General features: G+C 40.8%; 1 protein-coding gene across 2 annotated transcripts in view; it reads left to right on the top strand.

Annotated features, from left to right (window-relative positions):
* Positions 1-16,487, top strand: part of sox6 (SRY-box transcription factor 6) — a 129,920-nt gene that overhangs the window by 68,778 nt on the left and 44,655 nt on the right. For both annotated transcript variants that reach the window (XM_079285347.1, XM_079285346.1), the window contains exons 7-8: positions 6,201-6,373; positions 8,123-8,191. In XM_079285347.1, coding sequence (XP_079141473.1) covers positions 6,201-6,373; positions 8,123-8,191 — 242 coding nt within the window. The remainder of the gene's footprint in view (positions 1-6,200; positions 6,374-8,122; positions 8,192-16,487) is intronic.

Genomic DNA, 16,487 nt, shown 5'->3' with positions numbered 1-16,487 from the left:
GGGTTGACCTACGTTAATTCCAAGGATGTAAATTAATACATTAATCAGATATGAACAGATAATAGACTCTGATCAGATGCAAACATCCGAATTTTAGGGATCTTCTCAAAAGTGCATGCAAGACGAGAGGTTTTCAGATTTTTATTTAAAAAAAATCTCATCTTTTATGCCACTAATTTCATTTTTTCAATAACTTGTCGTGACGGGTAGTTTTCGCTATAGCTGTTTGCACTCCCGAAAGGTGCATGCAATGTTCAGCAGGCAGGCACAACTTGGCACAAAACCAGACTCCAGAAATCAGGGAGGGCAGCAACAACTTCTGGAGCCTTTGCGCTTGTTGCAACATACATAACTTTTATTGGTCGTCTTGCTGAGCATGTCAGTGGTGTTGAAAAGGAGGGATATTTCAAATTTCAATGTAAACAGAAAATGACGGTAACTGCATGTTACTAATTTCTGTTACTATATATATATATATATATATATATATATATATATATATATATATATATATATATATATATATATATATATATATATATATTCATATATGGATACATATATATACAAGCAAAGCCACATTTTGTTACTGTTAACGTGAGTCATTGGCAAAACGCATTCTGTAGTGCGCTGGCTATTGCCAATGTGGCTGCCTTCCCTCCTGGTATTTGTCAAACACTGTGGTTGTGAAGAAGATATAAAAAATCAACAACTGATATTTGTGTATATATTTGAATTAACTGCTAGCAGATTGATTTTGTTTGTGCAGATTTGGTTGATTGAATGCTTGAAAAAGATGGCAAGCCTTTATTCCGGAATAAGGCAGGAGCCAGCTGCACTTTGCTCTTGTGTAAAACAACATTCATTAGTTTTAATTTTACATTAAGTTACTTTTGCATTTTACAAAGACATTTTTACATTTTAACCCCCCACAATAAAACCACTCTTTTAGAATCGTTGTATTATTACGTATAACCACAGTATTTAAGGTATTTCAGTCTGATCATATCTGTAAATGAATGGTATTTGGCTTATCCGTTAATGTATATTTCTGTAATTGTATGCATTTTGTACCTCCCCTGAAATAAAGAAGCTTACCGGTACTTATGTTTTTTGTTTGGCAGCCATTGCTGTCAGTAATTTGACCTTTTTCTTTACATTTATTTTCTTATTTTTTACATTCTTCTTTAATTATCAGCTGCTAGGTAAGACCAATGAATAAATGTTCTGTGAAAATAATGAGATAACTTCTAACTCCTAATTCACTTTCAAGGTTTTGCAGACAGTAAGCTGTTGCCTTGATCACTGTCTTGCAGGCTTTAAGCACTTTGCATGAGAGAAACCTTTAAAACGATTCTATTGTAGGGGCACGGGGGTCAGACTCATCACCATGAAGGCTATTAGAGATGAATAGAAGGACCGAGACAAACTTTGTTTTCGTGTAATCTTTGCTATAGACTGCCTTGCATACATACAACACCCTGCACAATAACAGGATCTCTGGTTTGTCGCACTGTATTATGGAGTCAAAGAATGATGTATTAAATGTATTGAGAGACGAGAAGAAAAGTTTCTGTTCCGAGTTATTTTCTTGTCTTCAGAGTGAATTTCAGGGTCACTGGCATTCCGTGTGGGGTAATATGTTCAGGTCGAGCCGCTATCTTGGCTTTGATGAAGTACCTTGTCCAGTGTCATGGGTAGAAAGTGAAGTGCTGGAGCTTTGACATTAGCATAATTATACTGAAGAGTGAGGCTTCCTCTATCATCAAAATATTAGTCTCCATCAGTGTAAGCCATGAACAGCAAAACCACAGTAGATTAAGTGTGTTTTTATTAATAACCTCTCCAGATGCCAATCAGAGTATTTTTTTAAATTGTGTGCTGAGCCATTTCAATTATTTAGATTCTTCGATACTCAAATACATGTGCACACGCATATATATATATAGAAACTCGTACCAGACTTCCATTTACACATAAAAAAGCTGTTATATGTCTCAAGCACCAAGGTGGTTTTAAAAATGTGAGAAGAGCTGACGTTTTTTAACAAGATGATGGGTGAACAAGCCTTTATGTTCAAACCATATAGGAGAGCACAGGGACTGAGAATCATTGCTGTCACATGTGCTCGTGAGTCATTGCTCATGCTTGTTAATGAGGTTTTATTGGCAAGATTAATTGCTTTTATATCATGGCAAAGGCAGCAAGCCAGGTAAAATGGCTGTTGCTCATATTGTCTTGGTTGTAGGGCATGGAGGCGCGTTAACACCATATTACTGGTATTCCTGCTACATATGGCCTTGTAGCACTGCAGAGAGATACCAAAAAACGAGCTCTTATTGTTCTAGCTTGTTTTTCTACCAGTCTAGATCCTCAATACGATACCTTTTTCTGACCTAAATATTTCAGTTATAATCAATATCACAAAAGTGGATTTGGGAAGCTTCATGCTTTTGTTGCAGGTTTGAAGAAAGGTCTGTTAGCAGCAGAACAAATCTTTCTATTTTGAACACTAAAGGAGGGACCAATAGATGCCATTTGCTGCGACTCAATTGACTCTTTGTGTTTTGCACTGAAAGAATGGACAAAGGGTCAGATGACTGCAGAGTTTACGCACGTGTGCATTTACTCAGAGGCATGTACCTTTTATCGATTGGAACAGCACGTAATACACATCTGTACATGCTCATGTCTACATTCACACACACTTTAGGAGAGCGCAGAGAGAGAGAGAGAGAGAGAGAGAGAGAGCCGAAGCACACAAGGCATTCAAGTGATGTGCGGTCTGTGGATACAGCTTGGTACAATCGGAGCATTTAGACAAGTCTTAATTTACTTAAGATGGGCTTGCAGCATATGGCAGCATCCACAATAGCTGACTGATAGAGAGTCAAAGAAATTCCAGTCTTCTGGCGTTAAAAAACTCAATTCAGATCTGGTCATAATGGCTCAGCTGTCTTAACCAAAGGAAGGGAAGAGAATAGGGTGCCTTGTGATTTTCCCCCTTTTCACCCTCACCCTCCCTCGCTTTTCTTCTTTTTTTGTGCCTGAATCTTTTATCTGTGTTATTCACTCGGGACTCTTCAAAGTAACAAGCCTCCTTCTTTTTCCCCGGTACTGGACTTGGAACCCAAATTAGAGACTGCTTGATTAGAGCAGAGAGGAGGGAGCCAAGAGAGAGGGAGATGTGGGTATTGGACAGAACAAATCGCACCCCTACAAAGTGCCTTTTATCCAAAGACCCCAAGGCTTAAATACCCCCATCCCTCCCCAAGCAACCATGGCTCTGCTTGTTTCCCTCTTATCATTTATTTAGTCACCCGTCGCTGATGTTTTCTGCCCTACTTTGTGACGTTTAAAAGAGGCAGAAACCTCAAAAGGTGAATGCTGAAAGCGCTGAAACTGAACAACACAGCTTTACCGTCTCCTCCTTCTATGTGCCAATCTAGCATCTCTGAAGTGAACACAGTGGCCTGAGAAAAAAACAAACAAGAAAAGTGCCAGCACAACTTGACTGCTAACTCCTGAGATCCTCCTCCTGAGTCAGGCTGGTATTGTCCTACTCGGCTTCAGTCGTCTAACAGGAAGATGTCACAACATGTTAGGTCTGGGCCGACTGCTGGAGTTTATGTCGAGCCAAGGCATCTCTGGGCTGTCTGTCTGCCATCGGAAGCTCAATGTGAGGAGACGGGTTAACAGGCAGACGCTAGCCCCACCGCTGTTAAAAGCCATGCAATATGCAGGAAACGGCCTCTTTTGTCAGCAGGTTGGTCAGACACAGACCACGACTCTCCTCTTCTGCACCACCCAATAAAAGTTTTATTTGCATTTTAAAGCTGATCCATAATTTAAAGCAGGAAGAAAGAGATTTTTACACTAACCATCTAACAAAAACCATATGCGCCTGATTTTCTACAGCCTCGAAAGTGAAATTCTTCCACAATGTTTTAGATGTTACGCTTTTACGTATTCAGCATTCACCAATAATCTGATTTATACTGATGATTATAAATCTGTTTAATAATTAGGATTAAGTTTAGCAAAAGGGAAGGCCCAAATAGCTGTACAGAGGGCAGTTTAGATTTCCCCCAATTTAGCTCAACATCAAAACAATGGGTTCTCTGTTTGTATTCTTTTGGTGTCCGGGCAGAACTGAGCTCTCCACACTCTGACAATTCCATCCGATCCTTCTGTGGACCCTCAGCACCAGTCCCCCTGCACATTCATGCACACAAGCACAAAATGTATGTGCTGTACATTCCAGTTATTACATGTTTTGCAATTTTGTGTTTTATGACACTCCTAAACTAGTGAGGGATCATCAAAAATGTGTAATTAAATGTGTAATTAGGCAGGCTGAGAGGGGGCGTCATTGAGTCCAGGTGTTTGGTTCCCAACTCAAGGTCTCGAGGCCTGATGGCCGTCATCTTCATCTGATCTGGATCATGATTTTCTCCTTCTTTTCTTTCTTTCTGTCTTTCTTCATCTCCCTCTTTAGTCCCTCCCTCCTCCCTACCACGGTATTGATAGCTGTGATTTATTGTGACAACGACTGATGTATCTGGCTAGTGACCTGTAAAAGGCAGGTCCTTCATGGACACAGCCAAAGGTTAATAAAATTGGTGCTGATTGTATCAATTTTACAGCGAAGCCATTCACAACAAGTGTAGTCGGGTGAATAAGAAGTCAATTCAGGCCTTGGAAACTGTACACATGCCCGATGAATAGCTGCCTTTCGGTGCTTTTTTTTCCGTTCCGTTCCGTTCGGATAAATGGAGAATTGCAGCTCTCTTCCATTGCAGCAGGCAGCGGAGGCAGAGCGAGGCGAACCGAGGTTCAGACAAGCCTGCCAGTAAATTGCCCTGAATGGGTTCTGGAGGTTGACAAGCCCTATTAAGACAAACGGCTTTCCTCATCGGAGAGATAAAATAAATCAGGTGTTTAGTCAAATTAAAATAGTTTGAGTGGAGAGGGCCCCTGGGAGCTCTCGGAGAAACTCAAGACAGATGTGGCCAGAGACGAGAGGAAGACACCCAGGAAAGAATTCAGCTGCCGCTGGCCCCAGGCCAGCCTTCACTGTACTGTTATCTGGATCTCTATGCTTTTATCCTTCTCTCTCCGGCTCTCCTTCTCTCGGTCTCTTCTCGGTTTCCCCATCTCTTTTTTTTCCTGTTCTCCAGGATCAGCTTGTCACGCAGGAGTGCAGTGGGAGGAGAGTGAGTTACTGTCTAGCCTCTCACTGGCAATTATGTTGGCGGTGTAAGTCAATGGTAGGATCACTTAGCATTGATTAGGCGGAGCGAGAGAGCAGTGCAGCGGAGCCGCTCTCTCTATCACACACAGTGCGGACATGTGACTGTAGAGAGAGAAATAAGCTTTCGGCCTGTCATTGCTTTGCTTTTTCAAGTATGCATACAGTAGCTACACAGATAATAAAATAAAGAGTGTATTGTTCAGTTTTCCCTTTACCGATGATTGCAATAGTCATATGAAGAGCATATTTGTGGTGTGTAAACATTGTTGTTTTTCTGGTGCAGTTTTTTGACAAGTTCGAACCAATCTTCCAGTAGTCTGTAAGGAGTTACTCCAATAATAGGTTGATGGAATGGCCGTACAATGAAACACTTTTGTAGTTTTGAGGCCAACACTAACTCTCAACACTTTCTTTATGTTCACCCCTCTGACATAAGCTGCCACCTCAGTTTGACAGCTCCCTGCAGCTCTTGGTCTATATGCCGGGAACAATTCCTTCCCTTTCTTCCTGTGAACGCTGTGAACGCCAGCTACAGTAAATAGATAACTCCAGGCTGTGTGTGACCTTAACACTTTCTAGTGAATTCACTGCAGTTGGTTGCTGCCTGTGTGGTTTTCTTTGTACGCTATATTGTGTTCAGTACTATAGCACAATATGATGATCAGCATGTGCAGCATGGTCACTTTCCTATATTTAGTGTATTATGACCAAGGCCTTCTGCAGGTTATTTTTTTATTTTTTTATTTTTTTTGTACAAAAGCAGCCACCCTATTATTAAGTCATGGACACTGTGAGACCTTTTGTGTCTTTCTTTCTTTCTTTCTTTCTTTCTTTCTGGTATACATACCACATACCTGTATCTATGTTCATGACTCAGGCTCTCCACCTTGTGCTTGTTTATCCTTTCTACTCCTAACATCGCTCTCACTCTCTATTTCCTCACTAGGTACTCCAGAAAGCCTGGCAGAAAAGGAACACCAGCTCTCCACAATGATCACCCAGCTGATCAGCCTGCGAGAGCAGCTACTGGCAGCCCACGACGAACAGAAGAAGCTCGCCGCCTCACAGATGGAGAAACAGAGGCAGCAAATGGAGCTAGCTCGTCAGCAGCAGGAGCAGGTAACTGCTCACTGTTTCCTTTTCTCACACTCACCGTGTCTCATTTTGCACCCCAGGTAATAGTTCTTTCTTTTCTTTCTTTCTTTCTTTGTCTGTCACATTCATTCCCTTTGCTACTTTAATCTTGTTTACCGTATTTCCCCATGTCATTTCTATAATAAACCCCATTGAATGCATTTTTAACAAACTGTCACTTGACTCTCTATTTCATATTCAATTTCATGCCTGAAATGCTCATAAAATCGTACTCCTCGGTAGGAATTTGGAAGAATGTTAGATTTAAGAGATGATATATTCTATATTACCTCAGATATTTCGGTCATGCTCTCTCGCTCACATTTATGCTGCGAGGTAGGAAAATGTTATTATGACTTGTACTAACAAATGCGAGGGAATGTGCGAATTAAACGTCATATTAAACATGGAAGTCCTCTATATCTTATAAATCGACTCCTATTAGAACAAGCCTGGCATTAGATTTGCAGCACAAATCAGGCCAATGAGCCATATTGTACAAATCAGCAAATTAGCAGAGGCCATGAAGTGTGTTAATGTCTGGGAAGAAATAAGGACACAAACTATCCACACGGGCGACACTTTTATTATCACTCGCCCCCGTAATGGCTATAAGTCAATTATCAGCAAGGAGTTCACTCAGAGTTTTCCCCACACACTCTCAGACCTTCCTGTGGTAAATGAAGAGATAGACCATATACCTTGGAGCGATGCATTTTGTCATAGTACACTAATAATACATTAACAGCATTGATTCCTTTTTCAATCAATGATGTTCATTTGCAAACTACACTCAACTCATAGGCTTTGTGGACATTGCAGCAGAAATGAACAGTGATATGAGATACGTTATGATTTGATCTTATTTTAAAATGGAAGAATATTAATAAAATGGAAAAGAGAGAGAGGGAGAGAGAGAGGGAGCCCGCTGAGAGCCAGAATGTCATCAAGCCATCAAGATACAACACAGTAATTAACTGTTGACACTCGTGAGGAAGCCAGCACAAATTAATCTTGACACATTTGCAGACGACCGATATCTTACAGTGAACACTTTGTAATTATATTTAAAAATGAAAATTAAATGACACTTAAAACTAGGTTGTCATGCTCAATGAAGTGGGCATGTAGAGCGGGGGACCGCTGGGATTAGTAGGATTGCGGTGTGGCTACTCGTCACTCAGGGGCGGCAGGGACGTCTGCCACCCGTTCACTGCCTGCACCAGTTATCTCCATCATAACCACCACCGTCTGTCCTGTCAATCATTTATTCTCTTTTACCACTAATGTTGACTGTGCAGTTCAGCACAGGTCATGTCATGTTCATTTGGAAATTGAAAATATGTTTTTGTCAGCTTTTGCAGCAATTTCATTATAAAACCACAGTTCTTCTATGAAAATAAATGTTATATTGTTGTCCCATATTAATCTGCTGCTTTCTCACCTTTTATTATTTTTCGTTTTCATTGTAACCACTATTTTAACATATTCTAATGGCCTGGATAGCATTTAAGAGCAGTATATCTGGCGTTGTACCTGCAGTTGCAGAACATTTCCTACTATATATATATATATATATATATATATATATATATATATATATATATATATATATATATCATGTTGTCTCGAAAAAAACAAAAAAGTAGGCTGATCACATGATTTTAGTTCCTTATTCTCTTTGTCAGTTTGAAGCAGGAATTATTTCAGTTCTTTACTTCTGTTTCCAACCAGATTGCAAGACAACAGCAGCAGCTTCTGCAGCAGCAGCACAAAATCAACCTCCTCCAACAACAGATCCAGGTCAGTGAATGTGTGTCTGTTGGCCCTCTGACACTCGGCAGCAGCTTACATCTCTCACTCCTTCTACGCTGATTACACCGCTGCGTAATCAGCGCAGACATGTGGCGAACCACATGTCTGGATTTAACGGCACGGATCAATAAAATTAGACATTAAAGTAAATATCATTGCTAACTTCTGTTAGCAATGATAGTCACTTTTAAAAAAGTCTTGTCTTTTTGTCTTTAATTTTTGCGTCACACTAACATGCATCAGTCTCATCAAATGTTAATTGCCTGTTGGTAATTTGGGAGGGCTTTAAAATATGGAGGAGAATAATTAGCACATCTTAACGAACAAAAGAAAGCGAGGGGGAGGGGCGGGGGGGGGGGCAGCAGCAGCTAATGAGTCCTGTTGATGGAGAAGAGCCTGGAGGTGGTGGGGGACATGAAAGAGGCTGGTAAATGCCTCTGAAGCAAGTTGGTCCCAGAAGGGCAATGTGCTATGCTTTCACAAAGCACAATGCTGAAACTTACATTGTCATTATGCTGTGTGCCTGACATTGTGCTTTTATTTCTCCTACTGTAGTTCCTACATTTATGTGTTGCTCTAGATTTTGACCCATGCATCTCATGCCAGACATTATCAATGGCCTTCGTGTGTGTGTGTGTGTGTGTATGCCTGTGCCTAATAGTGTGATACAGTGCAGAGTTGTGTAGTGAAAGACCACCCAGACATGGTCAGACAGTCCAGGGTTATCCAGAGCTGGTCACTGGCAGCGGTCAAGGCTGTGAGTCTTACTACCCGTGTGGAGCTAACGTTATCCTGCTGGGTGTGCTTAGTGTCAGGCACATCCTTCTCCATTCACCTCCTCCTCCGCTCCTTGTTCTTCTTACTGACAACTCCCTGTCTTGTTCTTTCATTTACTTGCAACAAATTGTTCCTCCAGCACCTTTTAGCACTCTTCCCAAGACAGACTATTTTATTTTCTAAAAAGCAGTTTCTATCTATGGGGAATCTAACACAGGTTGTTCTCATGATACACTAAGGCAAAGCAAACTTCTGGTTTTAAACATCAGTTCGAGCAACAGACGGATCTACTGCCAGGACATCAACATGCCTCTTCCAAGAGCTCTTTGCAAGAGAAAGGCCATACAGTCAACATGTTCTTGTGAAGCCACACGTCTGGACCTTGCACTTCAACAGTGGACAGTCTATTAGAAAATTCCACTGGAGAGAAGCACAGAGCACGACATTCTGTCTAGAAAACACTCTAAAATGAAGTACCTTATACACTACTGAGGGACTAGTATACTGATATTATGGATGGCCCTTCACTTATGCTCATTGAGCATAAGGGCACAGCCCTAATGCATCTCACTTTTAAAGGCTCTTGCTTTCATCACAAAGTTAAAGGCAATTGATACCTGAAGATTCTCCTTGATGCATAGTTTTGAGAGAGGGTGGGGAGTTGAGTGTGCATGGGAATGCACTTCTAAATATCCATTTCAAACACTTGAACAGAGATACAAGTAGAGTCCTTTCTAGTAGAGCCCAGTTAGCCAGCTTCTCCCTTGACCAAATGTGCCACAGATCTTCCCTGATTAAAAGAAAAAGCCACATCCACAATTCAACAAAAGAGTCCCATGGACGGACCGTCCATTCCACTGCCCAGCAGCCTTGGCTGGCTGCACGAAGCGGACAGAACACCTACCGAGAACAAACAGGAGTCACTCTCAATACTTCAAATAAGTTTGATCGTGCAACATTGTTTATCAGCAAGTCCTTTAAAGCAGAAGATGTTCTCACTCCCTAACCTAGTTCCTCCAAATATCCAGCGTGGTGACGGCCCCTCCTCTCAAGTCAGAGTAGGAAAGACAGTAGATAACAGAGAGTCAGGGGCAAGTTAGTCAAGCAGTTTTGCCACTCTGTTTTCATTACTGCTGCCTCTTAAAAATGCCCTGGCCATTTTAATATATAACAGCTTTGACTTAATTAGTTCTGTAAACAAGCCTCCAGCCTGCATGTTACAGACCTTTAGTAAAGTGGGAAGCAGTGTTGAGGGATTGAGTTACTCTGCTGTTGGAATGGAGAGCACTAAACTTTATTGGAGACCCCACTGGCCATCAAAGTCCTTCTGTTTTGATTTCAGGGAGGAAACCAAGAGAGAGCCTAAGCTAAGGTCTTGTATTGATAATGTAACTGATCACATCAGTGGACATTGTAAACCGCCCAAACAATGAAACCGTGGCGACTGCAAGTGGAGATTGTTGTTGGCACACTATATGTGTCATGTCAAAGGGCTTTTGCATGTGGATTGGAGGGAATCTGTAAGAAGTGTGTAGTTATAGAGGTTTAGTTAGTGAGGTTTGGAGGAAGGCAGACTGCAGTTTAATCAAGTTTCCCCTTTGAATAGCCATCTCTCTTTTTATCCTTTCCCATCATTCCTACAAGAGAAGGATTGAGATTTAGTCTTTGTCCTTCGGGATTACAATGTCACTTGTTTTAAGATAACAGATGATTGCAGTTTTAGGGGCTTATCAAAAAGCTTCAAGGCTTTGTGTGTTTTTCCGTCAGCTTGTTTGTGTTCCTTCAGTCCATCCTCGTCGTTGAAATCATCTTGGCACTAATTCAATCTCAGGATGAGATTAACTCTTGATTTAGTTGAAACACCGCCAAGACACGTGTGACAATTAAACATATATATTAGCAGAGACCTGGTTTATCTCATACGTTTCTTAAGTCTCTGAGTCTGTGTAGGGACTGGGAGATTACCGATAGATTAAGAAATAATGAGCACGCTGTTCTGTTTTTGACTCGGGCACACTGGGCATTATTTGAGTCTCCTCTTCATGGCTTTCCGTTTCATAGTCACTCCCGCTTTCTCCTGCTCCTAATGGATGAGCAGTCGCAGCAGATAAACAGTTAAACAAGCAGCATGTTGATCACCAGGGTGTTCACTCTGTTGTCTGGCATTTTCTTTCAAATGCACTTCCGTGTTACAGTACATGAGAGTTAAAGGCAATACACATAAGCAGTAGTAGAGTGGAAATGACAGAATATGACAATTATAAAATGAATAAAATAAAAGCCCTCATGAGATGTGGAGCTCTAAGTAACTCAAGAGACGGTAGTGTCCATAGCCATGCAGTGACCACCCATCTCCTCACCTCTCACATTTGAATGACCCCAGTTCATGCATTCCTCAAGGATGGGTCTGTGAAGACACAAACCATGGTTTGACTCTCACACGCACATACTCATACACATGCACAGAGGCAATCGTGTACACAGGCACACAGGGACCCACGCATTGATGCACACATCAAGAGAATAAATATTGGCGGAAAGGTCAGGGTGAACTTTATCTTCACAAACAGGCTGGAGGAAACTGAGCTCCCCTGATGAAACAGAGGGGCACTTTTAATCTAAATCATTTCATTTACAGTGTTTATCCAACACAAATATCACAATATCATGACATTGTCATTTGTCATTGGCTGTGGCATTGATGTGACACCGTGAGGTCCAGGATCTGAGAGATAATCCATTTCTATGGGCGCCATTGTATACCGTGTTACACAACTGCTTTTGAAAACTTAAATGATCTGTTCATCAAGGAGGTCTGGCTGTATTTATCTCCCTTTAACCTTTCGTTCTCTTCCTATACATGGCCTCGCTTCAAATTCCAACCTCACTGTATGAACAGTACACACGCATTATCTGTGCCACTGCAGCCTACCTTTAACCTTGTGTCCACAAAGACAGAATGTGTGTATCCCTTCCATTTAAAAAGAGAAACCTGAGGTTAAAAGAGAAAGGGCCAGTATATTGTTGTCCACCCTATACTTCAAAGTCTCAGAGGCTTCATCACGTGTCTTTAATGGTGTAAATAAACAGTCGGGGGCATGCAGACGTTCGATGGTAAAATGCCAAAGGTCTTTAATTTAAGCAGCATTTAGCTTTTGAAGGTGGGCAATCAAGCACTGGATCTTAAAGCATATGTTTTGAGATGAGACGCAGGACAACGGATACTGAGACCAACGTGGTCTGATAGAACAGGGATATACCGGTATAGTAATTCTTCACAGGTCCTTGTTTTCTTTAACATTACGGTACTTCCATTTTAATACAGACAAATTGATCTTACATGCTGTTGTTTACTTTGAGTTCATATATTTTTAGAAGAGTCAGTTGCACATGGATTTCCCATTTCCGTCTGTTACAAAGAAACCGGATGAGTCACAGGGGAAGTTCTGTTAAAGTGTCCTTTGTATTCAGTGGCTGTAGAGTCTGCCCACTTACAACACGCTGGGTTTTTCTTTTTTTGTATTTTTAATGATGGATTCTGTAAATTGCTTTAGATTGCACCAAAAGTCAATGTAAGGTCTTTGTCACTGAGAAGCGTTGCCCCCTAATAATTGGCCTGTATCAGACTGTATTACCTGTTTCCTCACAAGCCCCACACAGCCTGATTCCTCTACATTATGTCCTGCAGCAGACTAGTCACCATTTATATGTACAGCTTTTTAGCTACGTATTCAACTTTTCTCTGCTGATCCAACAGTTATCTACCCAGATCTCCCAGCATGAACAAATAAAATGCTGTCAAATTGGTGTTTGGCCTGTATGAAAAATTGGCTTTTAGTAATTCTGTTCTGTAATCACTTCTTTGTTATGAAAAAATGGAAAATGCATGCTATCCAATCCAATACAGTAATTGAATGCACTGATTCTGTTTGGTTACCAATTTAGAGAAGCAAAGACTCCAAAACTAACATTATGGTAAATATTTGAAATCAATCAGATGAGTTTAAATAAACACAGGGCTGTATGGTAATTGCACAAAGATAATAACGCTAATTTGTGTTTTCTCAGTTGCTTTTGTTGTCTCCCCGGCACAAATTATTTTCTCAGTTTGAGACTCTTATTAATGCACTGGCAAAAAAAAAGGCACAGAAATAGACATTGTTAAAGAGAATGTGTAAGTCCCCTAATTAGCACAGCTAGATTGGAACTGTTAGCATGATAATAAGAGAATAATAGAGCAGGGAAATGATTGTGTGTTTAAGTGTGCTACTGTGTGCACACTTCTCCCTGTGTGGATGCTGCACTGCCAGTGCTTTCCCTTGTGTTGAGGATCTCTGTGTTAGCCTGCTAGTAGGATTATGTGGGGGCATTAACAGCCTAGTCAGACAGCCTTGGCTCTCGCCCAGAGAGAATCAGTCCAGCATGTTCATCCTCCATTTAAGGAGACTGTTAGCTGATGAAGATGTGCACATGCAAGACTGATGATAAAAGAAAGCGGTGACCCGACTCATTAGCCGCTGTGATTTAATATATTGACACTTTGATACAAATAATTATATTCAGTGGACTTTATCGGCGGGGAGGGAGGGGCTCAATTTCATTAGTTATGAATTGTGACTTCTTGTCAGTAAGCAGAAGAAATGCTGACATGAAACAAACTAATGTGCAATTTAAACAATGAAGCCATCGCGGCCCTGTTAAAATTAATGATGCACAAAAAGGTGTACTAGATACTACCTCAGCAATGTCAGTGACAATTTACAAATTCAGCTCAACAGTTGGTATGTAATACCATTTGTCTGTTAAAACAAAGTCTGGCTTTAGGAACATAAACAGTCGATGTTGTTTGAACGGTCTGTGGGTTTTGTGCCATTAGCATATGATGCTGTCTCCTTTTCTTTGTGAATGAAGTGTAACAACTGGTCACTGGTTTCATTGAGTCTATTTAGAAGCAGTCAAATAAGACATTTGCTTGCTTGTAATGTGAATGCAGACAAACATAGATCCATTATTGCTGTAAAATACACAATAAAGCCATGCTTTTGTGTAATTGGCCTTTGTATTCAGACACCTCAGCAGTTTAAGCAGCGATAATTAAGAGGCTCCATCTGAGAGGTGCCACATGAACGGCTGTAATGTGTGAAATCACACCTGAGGGTCTACTTAAAATTAGTCACCTGAGGGGTTTGTAAAGCAGCCGTGGGACGGGTTAATTTATGACACTAACTTCCAGCCTTCCGTCACTTCACACAAGTGACAGGAATAACCTACACAAGACAGAAAAATGTATCGTGTAGCTAAATAATCCTGATATTCTTTACATGCATATAAATCAGTGTAAATATCACTATAAAGCACCTGTTCAGAGCTCCGCAAACCTTCCCTGGATGAAAGCAGAGCTCCGACACTTAAAGTCCATTGTACCCCGACCCTCGTAGGGAAAATATCAGTTGAGGGAGAACACATCCTCCAGTGTGATGTTGATTTAGTTTCCACTCCCTCTCTGCATGGACTATGTTTTCTCTGCTAATGTTGTGCAAACTGTTTTGCCTTTGCATTGGCTTTGCGTGGCTATCGTCCTCAGCAGTGGGCACGCTCACAGGGAGAAGGAGCTGCATTAATGGGCTCTACTGTGTACAAGCCGTGTTTTCTTAGGACTGGGGTGGCAAAGCAAAGCATTCAGCCCATGACCGATGCAAAAAACACAATGAATGACTTACTTTGTCCTGCACATTTTTTCATCAAAAAAAAAGTTTGCGTTTTTTCTTCCGCGTAACCTTCTTTTTTCATTTGACCATTTAAATTGTGTCACAACTTTAATATTATTCAACCGAAACAATATTTTTCAAACAAGTCCTCATATTACCTCTCTTTGTTTGATCTTTTGTAGAAATCAGGCAAGGATATTTGAGCATGTTTGAAAGTCTCATCGCACTTGTGTCTCCAATAAAGTTGCCCCTCCTGACAGGCATGCTGTTTGCTGAACAACAGAATGAGCCCCGTTGTTATGTGTGGCCGCGGCAGCTGGAAGGTAATAGTGAAGACAGAGCCTCAGTCTATGAGGACGAGACTGGAGAGGGACACCCAGCTGTAGTGTGGACAATACCATTACACAATGTAGGGGTGGTCTTCTGTTTCACAATTGGAGAGAATCATTTTTCCCATAATAGCAAAAGAGTTTTTTCCAACAAATTTTAAATATATGATTAATGAAAAAGGAATGCTTCATATTGAAATATTATAGCGGCATGGTCAACTCTAAAGGGAATATATATTATATATAATTACAATTATTTTATAGAACACCAAATATTGCACAGAGCATTTGTGTCTTTCTAGTTGCTCCGAAGTGTTGAAGATGTGATATTTTAAACCTGAACAACCAGAATATTTGATAAGCCTCACATTAAATCCCTGTATTGTCCACTCCCCCTACCCTGTTCACATCACATGGTTGTAGCTGGCTATCTGACTAGCCCATGTCCAATGTTCTTTAGTACCACACTCTCCCCCCTGCAATGAGGGTCTGAGGCATTTCACTTATTTTCATTTCCATATAGCGAGGATGTATATGCAGGATAATGATGCCGGCCCCAAACCCACTTGTGCGTTTGTTTATGTCTGTTCTCTTCTTTCCCGTTATTACACATGCTGTTTGAGGGAGTCCCCGTGGATTTGGCCAGTTTACTGCGAACCTTCATTTTATGGACAGACCTTGAACATTTTTTTATTAATTCTTACTTCCATGTATGCCCCCTACCCCCCATAAAAGAGATGATATTCTTTGGAAATATAACACTGAATTTCCTGTTAAAAATAATCTGCATGTTAAGGGTGTAAAGCAGGATTGTGTTGCTGTGTGCACCCAATTCATGGTGTCAGCGTGTAGGAATGCATTTTGCTGTTACTGTGTTACACACACACCCACACACACACACACACACACACACACACACACACACGGTGTAATGTAATAGAGAGCTGTAGCATGAAAACTATTTTTGGTCACTTAAACATACACCAATGAAAAAGCTTTAAAAGGTAAGAACATATCTAAAGGCTTGACTTTGATATTCATTTTCAAAATGAATAATTTTTTTGAAACAGATACATTTCATTGAAATAATTAGTACAATTTTCTTTATATACACAATTTATACTAAACCTACACATATCACATTTCATGACTAGAAATGCATTTTTGCATCTTTTTTTGTATCAACGCATCATTTAAACGGTCTTGCCCAAGCACTGACTTGTATCTATGAATGTGTTTTCTGTCTGCCTATTTTGCATCATACTTGAGGTCAAGCTGTTATTATTCTTCCTACAACATTTAATACTGAAACTACATTAAGCAGTGTGCAGAAATCCTGTAAATGCCAGGCAGTGTATTTAAGCAAACAGTAGCCTGCCGCTTTATCCAGAATTCTACGGAAGTTAGGAGGAGCGAGGAGATGGAGGAGGGCTGGAGTGGAGGGATTTGGGGTGGGCTGTGTTAGGTGGG

This window comes from Melanostigma gelatinosum, assembly GCF_949748355.1.
Source record: "Melanostigma gelatinosum genome assembly, chromosome: 2".
Lineage (NCBI taxonomy): Eukaryota > Metazoa > Chordata > Actinopteri > Perciformes > Zoarcidae > Melanostigma > Melanostigma gelatinosum.
This window is presented reverse-complemented; position numbering and strand designations above follow the sequence as displayed.